General features: G+C 43.9%; 1 protein-coding gene across 3 annotated transcripts in view; it reads right to left on the bottom strand.

Moving 5' to 3' along the window:
- Kay (transcription factor kayak) overlaps positions 1–16,708 on the bottom strand; it is a 47,549-nt gene that overhangs the window by 23,683 nt on the left and 7,158 nt on the right. Inside the window, exon 1 of one of the 3 annotated variants that reach the window (XM_076428184.1) lies at positions 16,227–16,414. The exons of 1 other annotated variant lie outside the window; for it this stretch is intronic. In XM_076428184.1, the coding sequence (XP_076284299.1) occupies positions 16,227–16,364 (138 nt within the window). In that variant the 5' untranslated portion in view covers positions 16,365–16,414. Of the gene's footprint in view, positions 1–5,727; positions 15,567–16,226; positions 16,415–16,708 lie in introns of those variants that run through there. One more of the 3 variants, XM_076428183.1, reaches the window with a different exon arrangement.

Raw genomic sequence — 16,708 nt, 5'->3', positions numbered from 1 at the left:
TATTTTACTTTTTGCATTGTTATAATACTCTGAAAAACCGCATAAACATACAGTCTATCTTATCGTTAAGAAACGATTTACACTCATAAATTGAAATTTGAAATTGAAAATAAAGACAAAAAATACAAATATTTTCAATATTCTCCAAATAAAATATAGTATTTTCAAATATTACTGCCTCAAATAAATTATATTATTTTTAAAAATTACTGCATCATCATCAATTATAAATTAGTATATTAGCGAGCAAAGAGTGGACATTCAGAGAAATCTTGTAATATTCTTAGAGGAACATTAATAAATTGTTGGAAGAAGTGTAGTAAAATAAGAGAAACGTCTAGGGCCCGGCTCCACTACAGAAATAATAAATAAATGTTAGTAAAACACATCGTAATACATATATGCACTCTAATATCGGATATATGCAGCGACCTAATTGAATTGAAGAGCATCGTGTAGATATATGTGGAGTCGAAAAACCCACGATCCACGAGTTTTCCACGAAAATCGTTCCTGCAGAGGCCATTGAAATGTCAGGCCAAGATCAGCGGAGCGCTCAACTCGGTACGGTGGGCGACTTCAAGGTCGGGTCGCGAACAAACTGCGACGGTCAGCCATCGTCACGGTTATCGTTATTTTCCATAGCGATTAGGGCTTTCCACGAGACAATTGCGGCTTCGGGCGCAATCAGTTGCTCGAGAATGGCTTTTTCAATCTCGTCGTCACGTGCGGATAACGAGACGCGCAAAACGGGAGACCGAAGTTTCGAGTTACAGCTTAGCATTCTAGTTTTAGATCTCTCAACCTAGATTCCTTAATTATCCCTATAATCCCTTAAAATACGGCCTCGAACGCTAACAAGATTTTTAAAAAAATTAGAGAAAGTTCTTTTAAACGTATGAAGTACAATACGTGAAGTTTACAAATTATTTGAAGAAGTGCGGACACGAATAACCTCCCTTTACATCTGAAGGGTTGAACATACGCTGTTTCATCTGTTTTCATTCGTTTTTTGCGGAGTTAATCGATCTGGCAAATGGGCAACTTGCATAGTCTGTGAAGTTCCAAGATTCCACAAAACGAGCTTAATTCGTCACGATCAAATTCAGTTTGTTAATAGTATGGGGACGCAGTATGAACCGCGCGAGAGATTCAGCGAATGTTGCGCCTGTTACAACAAAAGTGCTAATGATTGCTGTTCGTAAAGGTTCGCCAAGCAGTTTGTGTCGAAGTACACGGTAGTCGTTGGAAGCAGATGGCAGAGCTCACTCAGAGGATCGAGCGAGGACGCGATTATCGCGTATTGCGGTCGGGAATGCGGCCCGCACACGCGAATAAATCGAAGAACGCGTTCCAATTCCTAATCTCGTATTAATCCCTCGTCGATGGACCGTGTGTGCCTTGAGATCGCGCTTGGCACACGCTTCATCTCGGTGTTTTACGACTCGCGGACGTGTTTTCCCTCGAAACGAGCGAGCAAGCGTCGCGCGACTCGGCGCCATTCGCTGTTACGCGGTAAATAATAACGCAATTACGTCGTCAACCCGCGGTCCCAGAGCACTATCGTGCTAACCAACGAAAAAGAAGAAAAAAAAAGAGAGAGAGAGAGAGAGAGAGAGAGAGAGAGAGGTATGTATACGCGTGCGGTAAACCACCGCGCGGCGACATGAGCCGCACAGCCTTGGATAACAAAGGAAACGCGCCTATATTTCGCTCGCGCTCCTCGCCAGAAGGACGAAAACGTGGAGGCCGTTTCGCCGACCGTCAAAATCGCAAGCAATAACTGCAGAGACCCTGTGATGGAAGGTAAAAACACTCGCTGTTATAGTTTTACCACATATGAATAATGTATGCATATTTATTACGACGATGTAAGTATAGTAATCTCGCCCAATAGACCTTCCCCTTCTTCGCGTACGGTTCCCCAACTTGTGAGCAAACATATCTGCGTTCGTAGGTCAAAAGCGGCTCTTCTAATAAAAATATTTTATTAAAATAGTATCTCATTTGAATTGTAAAATAATAAATTATTTAGAATTTTACCCAGCTCTCGGATAGGTGACAAATGAACAAGAAGAAAATATGAAAGACCGAGGAAACGGCTCGAGAATATTGAGCGGGGATTAATTCCGCAAAGAGGTTAGGAAACTCCGTTCGGTACTCGCCTCGAATTATAATCTCCTTTGTCCGATCCTCTTGGAAGCGGAAAACTTAATAGCCGGCGCAATTTCGTAATCATTTATTCTGCTCGCTTCGCTGTTTTTCATCCGCAGTCTCGATAGGAAAACAATAGCAATACTATGCGCGCGGTGCTTGAGAAGCTTCTCTCGGCTAGAAAAAGTGGTTATCGTGCGGCTACTCGCCGCGTTTGCGATATGCGAAAAAGGGAGAGAAACGGTAAGCATAATTACAATTTTTGATTGCGTCACACACGTTCCAGCCGACGATTCGGGTAGATCAGAGCGAAGACGCGCTCGCCATTAGTATCACGATTGTTGTGCGATTGCGAAATAATTCGGCTGATGAAGGATCACCTTTGTGTACTGTTCAAGCGACTGTTACATATTCATGGAGCAACTCTCGAATCAAAATTGAAATTAAATCACGAAAACGTGTTAACTTTCTATTTTGGTTGCAACGTACACATGAATTATTCATGCGAGATTTATCGGTACACTTTTTCATATAAGAAACCGTGGAAAAAGTATGCACATTTCATTTTAATAGTAATCTGATTTGGAGTGCCCTTCATTGACGGCAGTTCACGAGTACCAACATTTTATAATCACTACGTTAATCCTTATTTTGCATTTTACATATTTGCACAAATTCTCATTCTAAGACCATAAAGTGACACTAGAATTACCGGATGAGCCAAAATGACTTGTCATCTTTCAAATTTTTGTTATTGGCCCAGCTAAAAAAGTCGTAAAAATCAATTTTTACTATTGTTTTTCACAATTCCGACCAAATGCATTTTTTCAACATATTTTTTAGACGCACCATTTACTAAACTAATTCATCTAGCGTTACAGAGAAGTCGTTTGGTCCATTCATGAAAAGATTATTCTGATTTAAAGTGTGTGTGATCAGTTTTGCTCCTAACTGTATGTTTTTCTGAGAAATATTTTTAGCGAACTTCTCTATTGCAGTACATATTTATTTAAACAAACCTGGTACAAAATCTAAATAACGCTCGGTAGTTCTACTGTTCATATATTAGCGAGCAAAGAATGGACATTCAGAGAAATTGTGTAATGTTTTTAGAGGAACATTAACAAATTGTTGAAAGAAATGCAATAACTGGGTACCTGGCTAGATACACAAGGGTTAACCACCTTCATTGTACCCAAACGAATTATGTACTGCGTAAGGGTGGGACAGGGTTAATCGATCGACCAACACGAGTGGCAGTGATTTCGATGTAGAAGGTTGAGCTACGCGAAAACCGGTTAAAAAGTTCGCGTTGTTGGTCAGCCGCAGAACGCGTTCCAAGCAGTGTATCTCGAAACAAAGTGGAAATCACGATCCGGCGCAAACAGTGCGATCCACCAGCCGCGGCGGACAAAGAACAAAGAATCTAAACACGATAAATACGCAGACCGCGCGCGATCCACTGCACACAACTTTCCCCCGTTTGCTACTGTTTTCACGAAAGCACGCGAATAGGTTATGCGAGCATGCACCACCAATTGCGTAACCTGGCCAGTCCGTTTTCCACGCGACAGAGCCAGCCAGCTTAGTTCCTATCGAAAAGATAAACCTATGTATATGTGGGACGACACGACAGTTGATTGTTTCAACCTCCTATCGCGCGCAGCGTTTTCCACGATAACCGCCGACGAATTTGGAATGACAAATTGTCCTCGCCTCGTAAAAATGTTTATACGCGATACGGGTAACGCGGGATGTTTGTTCGAAAAATTTTGAATCGACATCGTTGCAGTCGTAAAGCGACTTTATCTCGAAGAAGTTGCAGCTGATATTGTTACTGTTGTTCGACGAGTTAGGGAAACTTTTGGTGTACACAAATCTCGAACGAAGGCCAAATATTTCTTTATTTTATTACTACAAACCGCTTCCATATATGTACTCCAAAACAAAAATTTCAACATTGCGGGAAGGCAACGCTATAAAACGTCGATAAGATAAACGTACAATTGATAGTTTATAGATTACGCTCTTCCACTACTTTCTATAAACTCGAGCTTATCGAACGGTGTCACCGATACTTTTTTAAAAACACAGTCGTCCGAGCGCGATTACTGGTGACTCGGGAATAAATGTCGGTGTATCGAAAAACATGTAATACTACAGAGTGAAATCTGCTGTACTATCTACACAGAAAAATGTTGAGCGAAACACCTGCATCTCTCAAAATGAAAGAAAAGGAAAGAAACGAGTCGCGACTGGCAATGTAGCAGTCCAGTTGCAACAGATACCAGCGTCTTCAATTGCGTAATTTTGCGCGGCGAGCTATCAGCCTTGCCACCGTGCTGAGGCCATGACAATGTTACTTCGTAGACCGTCAACGCGGTGCAAATTGGCGACGCGAAAATAGAGAGCCAAAGGATGAAACTGACCGCGGAAACATAATAATTCAAGTTCGTCAAAGCACAACGATGTTTAATTGAATCGAAGTGAAAAAGCATGCACGGGTGTTTCCTGGAACGTTATCGGCTCGGACGTCAAGGTTTTGAAGCGGCGCGACGCTGCTGATTTGCGGCTGCTTGACGTATATAAGCGCGCAACGTCTACGTGTGCCGCGGGAAGAGAGCGAGAGAGAGAGAGAGAGAGAGAGAGAGAGGGACGTGGGAAGAAGCACGTGTACGAGACCAACTGTGACGAGTCTAAAGTGCACAGACAGATCGCAGGAAAACAAAATGCATGGGCATCGGCTATCGGCCGGGGGAACAAGATAAGAACGCTATTAGGAACGAAAATGGGCCACTGTTCCGTCCGCGCAGCATCGACTTGCATTTAGAGTCGCTTCCAACTGAGCGAACACCTCGGGCCTTTCGCCTGTACCTCGAACTTAGGCTGCCTGACGCAATAGGCGTGTTAGACCCGGGTCCCACAAAAAATTGTGTAGCCTACGGAAGACGTAGTGTCTGCCAAAGAGTTGAGAAAAACGAATCCTTGGAGCAGCTGATGATGGATAGATCTCCAGCGCTTAGGGGTAGTCTTCACGAAGAGTGACGAGGACCGTGGAGATTATGATGAAATTGGAGAGGAACTATGAGAAATACGTTATCCACGAATAATTGAAAACGGTAAGCGGTGGCTGACGTTGGAGTGTACACACGAGGGTGCAAACCACACTCCTAAGCGTGGCCGCGTCAGATGAAAATTGTACGCTTCAATGATGTTCAATGAAGGTCTAATGCTAGACTGTTATCGTAGGTAGACAATCAGGATGTTTGCGCTAGTCCAGCTTCGAATGTATAACGAGAAACGCTGAAGCGAGAGAGTGGTCGCAACAGACGCTTCTGAACAGACAAAGAGAGAGAGAGAGAAAGATGGAAAGATCCGGGACTTTGTTTTCCATCCTCTCGGTGTTTACCCGCCGACGTTTATCGACGGAACGTGCTAACGTTTCGAGCATGCTAATTCACCCCACACATCGTCCCAGCAGCAACGTGCCGCGGTTCGCGTCGTACTTCTGTGTCTTTGACCGATCCAGCTACGCGAACCTAAAAATGGAGATGACTTTTAGGCTGGACTCACCTCGGCACGATTCTATAATCCTTATCCACGAGGAAAAGTCACTTGCGATTATGCGAACGCCGATTGATAACGAGGGCCACTCAAAACTGCGTGTGGCGAGGGAGAAAAAGGCGATCCCGACGGACCGACCCGCGCTCGACGGCAGTCGTAGTGACACTGACAGTGCTTCTGTCAACGCGCTATCACCACATGGTCTGCCTGTCCCGGAGACTCGGGCACAACGGCTCGGCCATCTTCGGCAACGCTCGACTACTCCTTTCTCGAGAGGACTCGCGTCGAGCTGCGGACGAGTCGCGCGGGAAGACGGGCGAGACGACGGGGAGGATGATCCTCCGCCATGGGGGATCATCAAGAGTGGAAACGGAAAAAGATCAGGCACACGCGGGAAGGTTGCATTAGCCGGGATAAGAGATGACTTCATTCGGGCATCGAAACCTTCTCGAGCCACTTTCCGAGAGAGCGGGGACTGTTTCGAGTCTCTTCAGCTTCGTCCCCTGTCCTTCCTCTTCTCTTCAAGCCTCTCTTTCTCTCTCTCTCTCTCGTCGATGGTCCATGTCTCGGAACAGAGTTCGAGCACTCCTCGTTTTTAGAGGTTCGCGGAAACAAAACCATGAGTGGCATTTTCGGTATTCCCGAGCGGTCCACTTAGCTCTGCTCCGAGTGCAACTGACATTCCGCGTGGTACCCACGAATCTCATTTACCTCTTCTGTCAGTTGGATACTTTTCTCTTTTTTCGAACGCGTCTGGGTCTACAGAAATATTTTATTCTTTAGTTTGGGACCGAGTTGCTCAAGAATGATTGTCATAAAATTAATGCCACTGAATATCAATATAGATAGAAGTTGAAACTTGCGTGAAACTCGCAAAATTTTCGCGGTGGTCAACATGTTGTTAAAATTTTATGTACAACTCTTGCGTTCGCACACTTGCAAATCAGAATAGTGTATGTACTGAATATCAGTACATACGTGACACTTGAAATTACGAACGTCTTTATCGTTTTTAAATTAAATGCAGCAGCGTAAATAAGAAGTTAATCTGCCCGCCTTATCGAGTACGGAAGTATTGACCACCACAGCGCGACGTTTACTGTTTTCGAGACAAAGGGAACCTCGTGTCGCTTTGTTTTCGCCTCTTATCTCGTTCTATTCTACCAGGCACAATGATAAAAAAAGGAGGAAAAGAAATAAAAGAAAAGTCAACATAAACCGTGCAGCATGTATCAATGGTTCGCTTATCGGGTAGAGTTTCAGCTGTTCTTAATCTCTGACACATATGCGCCCGCTAAAACCGCTATGATCGAGGTCTTCCCGTGTACAGGATGTTTCGGAAAAAATTTGTAGACGTTTCTCAAACGGAGATAACGTCGGCCGATGTTATTCAATTGTAGTTTCGACGACCGAGCAAACAATTCGTAATTGCGAAATAAATACTTTTTTTTTAAAGAACCTGTATATGTAGTGTCGCGCGCTCGCTGCTAATAGCAGCATCCTATTGCTAGGCGCCAGAAGAGAATGAGTCAACAGAGTTCGATAGCAGGAGTCACGGAATCATCGTACCAGGAAAGTCGAAATCGAGCACGTGTTGTTGCGTCATAGACATTCCTGGCCAGTTTTCTGTCGGAAACGCGGCGCACACTTTGCTTCCACGAACATTACGGTTCGCCACAATTTCATTATCCGTACACCGTTACCCGGATACTACGATTCTCGAAATTTTCTCGAGAAAGATTCCAAATACCGACGACATGCACGTGCCACCGATTTCCTGGGCATATACCGACTTCCGGTACGCTTTTTTTCCGAGTACTCTCTTTCATCGAATCGGACTTGTCCTTGCCGCTAAACAATGCCATTAAATTAAATAGAAACGGTTTTCCAGTTACTTGATGAAGACATATAGAACATAGAGAAATTTTTCAAGGATAAAGGGATATACAACAGTCTCGTTTAGTTGACTGCAAGTTGATTTAGTTGATTGCAAACTCGGTTTGTTTCTCGTCTACTCTGCCCACACGAGATTCCTCTAGCCCGAAGGGAGAAACGCGAACTCCCGCGCCTCTTCGTTCTGTTAGTCCTCTTTCAGACCCCATTTAAACCGTCCCGACGCAGCAGCCTCTTCAGACCGCGTCTAGGGCTCTTAATTGAAGTCTGGCCTTTCCCGAGACTCGATTAATGATTACCATTGAGAACAGTATCCCGTTGTTGGTCGCACGCCGTCTTTTCTCTGGTCGGCAGAGGTTTCACGGATCAAAGCGTTCAACCCGCTCCACTATACTCTTACCGCTTGCACTTACTGTTCATTCGATCAATAGGATCCCCTAGATTGACAGATAACCGATCGATCCTCACTCCGCTACCACGAAAATCTTTTCCGACCCTAGTTGCTCTAAAATGTGCCTCGAAAGTTCCCACAATAATTTTCATGCATCACTGTTTAGAATTTGAAGACAGCTATGACAACCGTTTGGGAATCTATATTTTTAAGAAGCGATACAATTTCATGGGACCTTGAGGCGAACGTAGCTCGATCCTCGAAGGCGATCGATTAGGAGACTCGCTGTACATCTCTCTAGAGCCTAATTATTCTATTTCGCGATCTGCTGGACCATATTCAGCGTGCCGAGTGGAAAAACGTAGGCAAACAAGCCTGAGACGGCGCGTACAACGCGTTTCTTATGGAGGGCCGCACAGACACCGTACATCAGCCTTATAACGCGGGCTAAAGTACTTGGACTGGACTGTCAGTACCCGATAAAGACGCAGATAACGACAGAGTGGCTTTGCCTGGACGTTTTTAGCACCGCGTCGTCGCCGGAACACAAAACCAGGGGTGGAGTCGGCATCAACTGCGGTTCATGATCAACGAGGTGAACGACACCGACCGAGAATGGGCTTTCCCCGTGTAATTTCGGAAATTCCAACCACGTCACGGCCCTGTCCCCGTTTGTGCGCGACGTACGTACATCTCTGCGCCAAGGCTACTCCGGTTTCGAAAGTTCTGGGTCAGTTCTATTACCAGTCGCTAAGAAAAGATTACCCGGTGTTCGTCGCGGTCTCCTCGACGCCAGTTTTTTATCGTTCCCCCACGATCGGACTTAATTTGCGTAATGGGATGTAATTCTTGAAAATACTACATCGAACATCAAAATGCCGTCGAAACGGCCGCTTCTCGATCGTCGTTGCGATGTATTAATTACCAGAATATTGAAAGAACTTGTTCCTCGTGTTGTATGGGATATCTTTGAGATCGAGGCTAGTATCTTGGCGCAAGTGTTTGTTGTCACTTTTTAGATTGATCGCCGAAGGCAAACATGGTTCACATTTTAACTGGTATTTTTTTTCGTAATTAAACCGCAGTGCTTGTTTTATATTAGTAAACAGTTCAGATAAAAGAACATTAAATATAAAATGAATCCCCCAAGATTAGATTAGGGCACACCTTGAAAATTGAAGATCTCAACGTGATTAGTAGAGCAACGTAGTATACCAAGATGGAAGTTTGTGTCGAATAAGTCTTGAATTAAGATAACCGGCTCAGACGTCCAAAGAACTGGCAAAGCCTCGACTTTTTCTTCAAGCTGTGATCGATCGACCTCCACGACGTAGAATCATAGGTCTTACGAAACGCTCGCTGCAGGGTGTTTAATCGTCCATTTTTCGCCGAGTACGATCGATTAGCTCGGATTCATCGAGTCGTCCGGGCGCGCTCGCTGAGATACGTAATTGCTACTTTGAGCACAAAGCACGGCAATTATATTAATCGTCTTCGGGAAGTGCGCAAACAGAGCAATGGCGGAGATCCAACCTCCGGTAGCGAGGCTCCTTGGTGTTCACAAATTATCCACGGTTGTTGAAGAACGTTATCCCTTGATTTTTCGCGAAATACCGTCGCGTGGAATCAATCTTCCAGCGTTTCAACTTTGCTTCCCCGCATAATTTCAGGAGCCGTTGATCGTCAGCTCCGCGACGCTGTTATTAGGCTCCGTGGTCCGCAATCGTTGGATCGCAACGATGTATTTTCTATGATTTAGCAGAAAAACGACACGCGATCACGCGAGATATCGCTCGATAACTGTGCAAGGTTCTCTGATCGTAATCTGTTCCGATTGCCGCGCGAATTCGTTGCGAATCTATGCGCTCGGAAAGTCGAGTAAACAAGGATAAGTGATTCGAACGACTTAATACGGCTCATTTGAATTCCGAACAGCCTACTAAACCGTTGCAGCGGTCGCAGTACGAAATTGTTTTCGTAACATTGAGTAACATACTGCACTTGAACAGTCTCAGATACCTTGGTGCACATTTACCAATTCAGTTCTCGGAAAGTGGAACTAGACTTTTGCAAGACATTCAGGAATTCCTTAATCTCTTCATTGACCTTACATACGAATAGCGGAATTCAATTCGTTCAGAGAACTTAGTGGAATCGAATTGCACTACCGAGTCCTGACACCTAGTACCTCATGATTAACTCTTGGAAGACTAATTATATCATAAGTTAAGGACGAAGGTTGGAACGGACGGGGAAAAAAACAAGGGCATGAAAGAAAACGCTCCGAGGGAAGAACGGTCCGTGAATTCCTGACCAGTGACGTAATCGCGCAGGCATTTCCGACTGGTTGCACTTCGGCAGCCACTCGGATGAGAATACCTACATAATCGCGGACATAATGCAGCTAAGTAGACTCCACGAGCTTCTCATTCTGTTCTTTCTCCATTTCGATCCATGGCCGACGGATATTTCCCCGTCTCCCAACACGCGACTATTATCTCTTCAGTGGAAAGCTGAAGAACGCTCTTGTTCCAGAGGAAATGATTAGAAAGAAGAATGACATGAAATGATATGAAAGAAGAAAAAACTTCATCTTCATCTTTAATGAAACTGTCTGTGGTAGACAAATATTCTTGCAATTTGCTCACATCTACTCAGCTGTGTGTTTAGAGAAAACTAATAAGTTCACGATTATTTTGCGAAAGAAGAAAAACTTCATCTTCATCTTTAATGAAACTGTCTTTAGTAGACCGACGAATATTCCTGTAATTTGCTCACACCTGCTCAGCCTTGTAATCAGAGAAAACTAATTTGTAAAATGTATAGTAATAAGGTTCATTCAACCCCTGTGGTTATACGACTATCAAAATTCAAAGAGCGGTAACAACCTCGCGCAGCCAGCTTCCGCTTCTTAAAATACAAGGAGCAACATCAATCGGGTGGCTTAGACGATGCTTTCGAATGCATTAGACTATAATGAATTACTTGATACTGTGACGAGGATTGTAGACAGCAAGGGGTCTCTTTGTGTCCCTTGTGCTCACAAAGGACCGAGGACTTCGGGCCCCCGCCCCGGGAATAATAGTTTCACGAAATTGGACACGTTGATCCCACGTAAGAGCGGTCCCCAAAAGGGTCCGCTGGGTTCCGTGACCCCTTCGACGAGAAGTCCCTTCTTATAGAGGGCAGACGCGTCATCCTGAATAGATGAAGCACTTTATCACGCCATCAGAAGAAGGGACGGAGGATCCTCTTTTGAATTATAACCACCGGCTTAGACACGTCCCGGATTTGATTCTTCACGGACACTTTGAAGAATGCAGTGGGTGAGCTAAACGTGAATAAAGAAACGTCCCTTGATACCCGGAAATCAATCTCGAGCTGTCGCGGGAGGTTCTCCGGAGGCGAACCGATTGTGTGTTTTTCAGAAATATTTTCTCCGAAACTGTCGCTTGAGGAATGTTAAATATGCCCCAGGTGGAAGGTGAAATGAAAATATTTGCTCGAATGAATGGGTCTACGGACTCCACGGACGATCAACGTCGATCCATCTTGTTATTAAGACGACCGCTCGATCATCAACGATCGAATCGACGCAGGTAGATACATTCGCTACGATGTTTGGACGCGGGGCGATTCTATTATGGCGAAATTGATCGAGTTCCGTCCACGAAGAACAAACGGCAGCTGCGTACTCGCTTGGGGATTCCCCGTGGAGGAAGCACACGCTCGATAAGGTAGATAAACTATTATCTTCGTGCGAACGATGCTAATTAAGTCTGGCAGAATAAAATGTTTCATAAGCGCCAGGAACACGTCTGTTTAAGTAGCGAGCTTCTTCCACCAAGACGTTGATGGAGAATCGTCGAAGAAAAATATTTACTGTTTCTCAATTTAGAGAAATTTTTCGTCTCTCTTTGCTATACATAGATAGTCGATGATCATCGAATGTGTGCATGCGATATACGTCAACCGCTGCACAGCAAAGATTAAATATCGAATGACGGAACGCCCGACAGATAAAAGGCAACGCTCGGTTATTTCCGACCCGTGATAAAGATTATTATTTACACGTTAAAAAATATATATTCCCTCTGACGATACTTGATTTCTATATACACGATTCTTTAAAATAGCAAAATTTACTAATCGTCGAACTTGTTAGTTCTGCTATATTAAACTGTCGAAGAAAAAATTGACATGCTACCAAACTAATAAATAAAATATAATCTCTAGCTCTTTTTTTTCAAGAAAATCACAACCTTAAAAATTCAAACGTTTTAGAATTTAATTTAATTTTTGGAAGAGACGTTTATTCTAGTCTATGAAAATTATCCGATTACTTTCAATCAAATGATTTTCAATCCCACAGAATTGCCCATGAATTCGGATTGTCGGTTACCGAAAATTTCTCGCCAAGAGGTTTCCAAAGATTACGAAATCGAACTTTCGAGTGTCACAATCGATCTCGGGAAACCCCCCAGCCGATCGATCGCAAGGCAGTCATAAGGAAAAGTAGAATCCCACGAAAGCGTAAACCTGAAGAGGTCCACGATGGTTCGAGGCATTCTCAAGGGGAAAGTGTTAACGCGTTGACGTCATTCCTACACGAGATATCTTTCCGTGGAATCGACCTCCTTTCGAGGTCGACTACACCGGATTACCAGCTAGCCGTATAAGTAAGAAAAAGATGAAGAAGGAATATACCTCGCGTCTATAACACTCTCGAAGTTCGTATTTTAGCCGGCATTAGAGCAGGCCAATCGCAATAATTTCTTGCCGGGAGAGACTGAATCTCCATTGTGAAACTGTTTTTGCGCAGCAGGCTAAAGGCGGTTTCGCAACGCGCGACAGAGTTCTTTGCGACTCTTTCGATCTGCAACCTAGCAGGAAAGTTATACGATGCTTTTATAGTCCGATCTTGCGGATTTTTCCTTGCATCAATTATCTTCTGAGAAATATATTTTCCACTTCGTTTCCCTGTTGCCGATTGTTTTACAACGAACATGTGCTTTACTCAGGTGGAAAGATCTACTGGATAAATATTGATCCGGGACGATAATTGAACGGACCGACGCAAATTTGCTAACGGTAAACTTTCACTCCTCAAAATATACGCCGTGTTAGCGACTCCTATTTTAGATTCGACTCGAGATCGATTAGCGATCTGTTACACAGCTGTTACATGAACTACCACTTTTGTAACGTTTCATGGTTTGTGCTCTGCATGGCGAATTGCATAAAGATTTTATTAGAGACACATTTGTGCATTTATATGAAATCTGAAAGCGAGGAGCTGGGCATTGCGAAGAAAATAGTTTATCCCCTCGTACATACTATAACATCGAGTCAGACTCATGATAAAGATTTCGAAAAGAATCTACTAAGTATGTATACATTAATTTCCTTTAATACGAGGTAACATTCTATTTACTATATACATAATAGTTTTGCTATGTACAGTCAAACGACAAAGAATAATGAAACAAATCGCAGCGCAAGGACTTAACTGAAGTGTTGCACAATCTCAACAAAGGTTCTGCAGTTTTGACGAGTACTATGGGCTACGAAAAAAAATATAGGACCTCTTAAAACAGAAATAAGTTCAAGTACGAGCCTCGCGAGACAATTTCGCTGTCAGCTGGATTGAGGAGTGATGCGGCGGTAAACATTTACATAACAAGACTGACTATAAGGAGTACAAGGTATATAATCCCCGTGCAAACTGGTACAGATATAAATAGAGATAACGAAGATACTAAACGAATGCTAGATCGTCGAATTCCGAATCCGGTGTTCTACGTTGAGAGATGGAATAACCGCGATTCCGCGTACGAAGTCGAGAAGAAAAATATCATTGCTACATCTGACAGCGAGACCCGGTGCACGCAAACCGTGTCAGCTTTTTCCCGGTACCGATGTCTCACGGAGCACTACATAATCGACGTGTTTACGAGGCGTCGCGAATAATAATGTCGAGCGATCTCGCGTGTCGCGACGGCAACCTGCGCGCACGCGACACGTGCGTGGATTTTCATTCATAAATCGCTGGTAAAACTACGCTCCATGACTCATCCCACTTGTAAGAGAGAGAGAGAGAGAGGCGGAGAGCGTCCGCATGAGAGATCGCGCGCGACATTGCGCACGAAACAGGTAAGTTTTGCGAGAAATAAGAACCGGCGCAGCGTCGTCGTGAGTTATGCAAATCGGATTGGGTGTTGGTCCGCCACCGGTGACCGCATCGGCGACGACGGAAATTTTTTCTCGATACCGGAAGCAGCTAATTTGACGCAGCTTTCGGAGCGAACGCTCCGAGCGATCTTCGTCGACGACAACGGTAACCGGTATCTGGTGATTCATACCAAGAATGTGTCCAACGCGCTGCATCGAGTTTCAGAAATCCTGCCGCGAACTCGTTAAAACGCAGTAAACCGTTTCGGGAATTCTTTTCCGAACCCATCAACGACTCATTTTTCATATTCATATTTTTATGATAACGCGATCTCAAATCTTAGACGAACATTTATAATGTTTTGAAAGAAAACGTATCCAGTAAAATGAGAAGGTCCGAGATTACAATGTTAAACATTTTTTTCTTAAATTAACCGTCAGAAATTGAATTTTACGCGTAGGGTCAGAAGAGACCCGGACACTGCCGCTCGAGAATGCACAGCTTAATAGAACAAGCGCCTCCATTGCGTTTTCTACGAGACTATGCGTGAAAGAAACCGACCGTCATCTCGCGAGGCTAAGAGGCAGGATGACACCTCTTGCCTTATGACCCGTTCATATTGCTCCCGCTAAACTTAACCCTGCCTTCGTTTAACTAAACCCTCTAATTGGTGGGTTAACGAGCGTTAACTCCGGGCTTCCTGTCAGATTTAACTGTTTTCCTTCGGTGTCAGACACACAAAGTATGTATTCTTAAATTTCGTGGGTGAATGTTTTTCTCCGTCTTCGGGGTTCAACGACTCGGCCACGTCGCTCAAAACAATTGGGAAATTAGTGTTCGGACACGACACGAAGGGCAAACATCGTGAATTAGAAAAATACATCCGTAGTTTCGTGTTCTCAATACGCGTGCTTCGTTGTGTTGCTCGCGTTTGTTTTGATATGTCGACAAGTTCATCGGTAAGAAGAACGATTCGCAAGAGAATGCGAAGAAAAAATGTTTGTTCGAATAAAAAATTAATGCGAATCTGATACACAAAATAATGAAATACATTTTTAAAATCTTTTGTTCGTAAACGTTACTTTAAACTGTTTTCAGAATTTGACACAAGACCGAGTGTAAAATAAATTACTTAAAAACGATTGACCAATTTCGACTTGAATTCGAGGTCATATACCCAGAACGCAAGGCAAGGTTTGTTAGGACGGAACGTTAATGGCGACGCCGGTCGCCAAAACGCAAGGACTACCTTCAAAAGCACATAAATCCGCTTATGTAAGCGCCTATAATAATCATGGCCTTTTAAAACCCTCGCGGATTCCCAGAAAGGAAAACACGATTGCAGTATGTATTACTGCGTGATGATAAGAAAATGGCATTTGACTCGAAACTTGTTTACATAAAAAATTATATCCTCAGTTGTTGGACTGTCGCAAGCCTGACTGGAATAGTTAATTTTCTCAAAAGACAATTAACTTTACGAGCGGACGGAAAACTGGCAGCTCAGGTAAAAGGCAAGAGACAGGTAAGAGGATCGAAGATCTAACGAGATAAGGGTGCTTCTTGGAAAGTTCTAGCAAAGACGTCATCGTCGGTTCAATTACTATATTTCTCCCGTATACACTATCGCCTTCTAAGAATCTCCCATTTTTATCTGCCGTATTGTTGGATACAGAAACAATGTCGCGACATTTATCCAATGAGAATCGGTTTTCCAGTTTTTCATTAGTTAATTACGTTCAGAACGATTCAGAGAAGTTACTGGTAACATGATCAATGGAATAAGACTTTCAAATTAATTATTCATGTATCAATTCTAACTGTAACGGTCGTGATAGTCCCACGCGGCGTTCAAGCGCGTTCACGGTTAGCTTTTCTGCGAACAATATCGACCGACCTTCAACCGTGACACCTGAACGATCGCACGATTGACGTTTCGTTTGCATTGGTTCGACAACGCCGGTACAACCGCGAGAAACATTGAGAGCGTATTGATTTCGCAATTTTCATCGCCAGCTATGTAGAACCGTTATTCAAATTATATACACTTACCACCGAATTTTCCTCCTTCGTCAACAGCCACGGCTCGGCCGGCGTCGAAGCCGGCGAATACATGGCAAACATCGTGTAGCTGTGATCTTCGCCAATGTCGTAGTCGTAAATGCCTGCGCTTGGTACACGCTGCGACATCTGTAAGCGAGTTTCGCTCTCAAAACTTCACTGGAAAAAGTGACTGGTATTTCGCGGGGACGTGAATCGTTCGACTGACAAGTTGCGGATTTTACACGCGAGTCGTAAACACTCGCGTCGGGAACACGGCGTGTCACCTTTTATCGTTCACACATATCACGTTTGCACAAAATGTCCAAAATGAAATTGAACGATGAAGAAACGAATAAAAAGAACAACTCGCTCGGAGATCTTCTTCCGTAGACTGTAGACCACTGTCACGTACGAGACTGCGTTGAACAACGTGATCGACTACTGCCGCGCGTGCTTACGTATCCCAACTGAGCCCGCCAATGTGACTGTGA

Source organism: Lasioglossum baleicum, chromosome 7 (assembly GCF_051020765.1).
Source record: "Lasioglossum baleicum chromosome 7, iyLasBale1, whole genome shotgun sequence".
In the NCBI taxonomy this organism is placed as follows: Eukaryota; Metazoa; Arthropoda; class Insecta; order Hymenoptera; family Halictidae; genus Lasioglossum; species Lasioglossum baleicum.
This window is presented reverse-complemented; position numbering and strand designations above follow the sequence as displayed.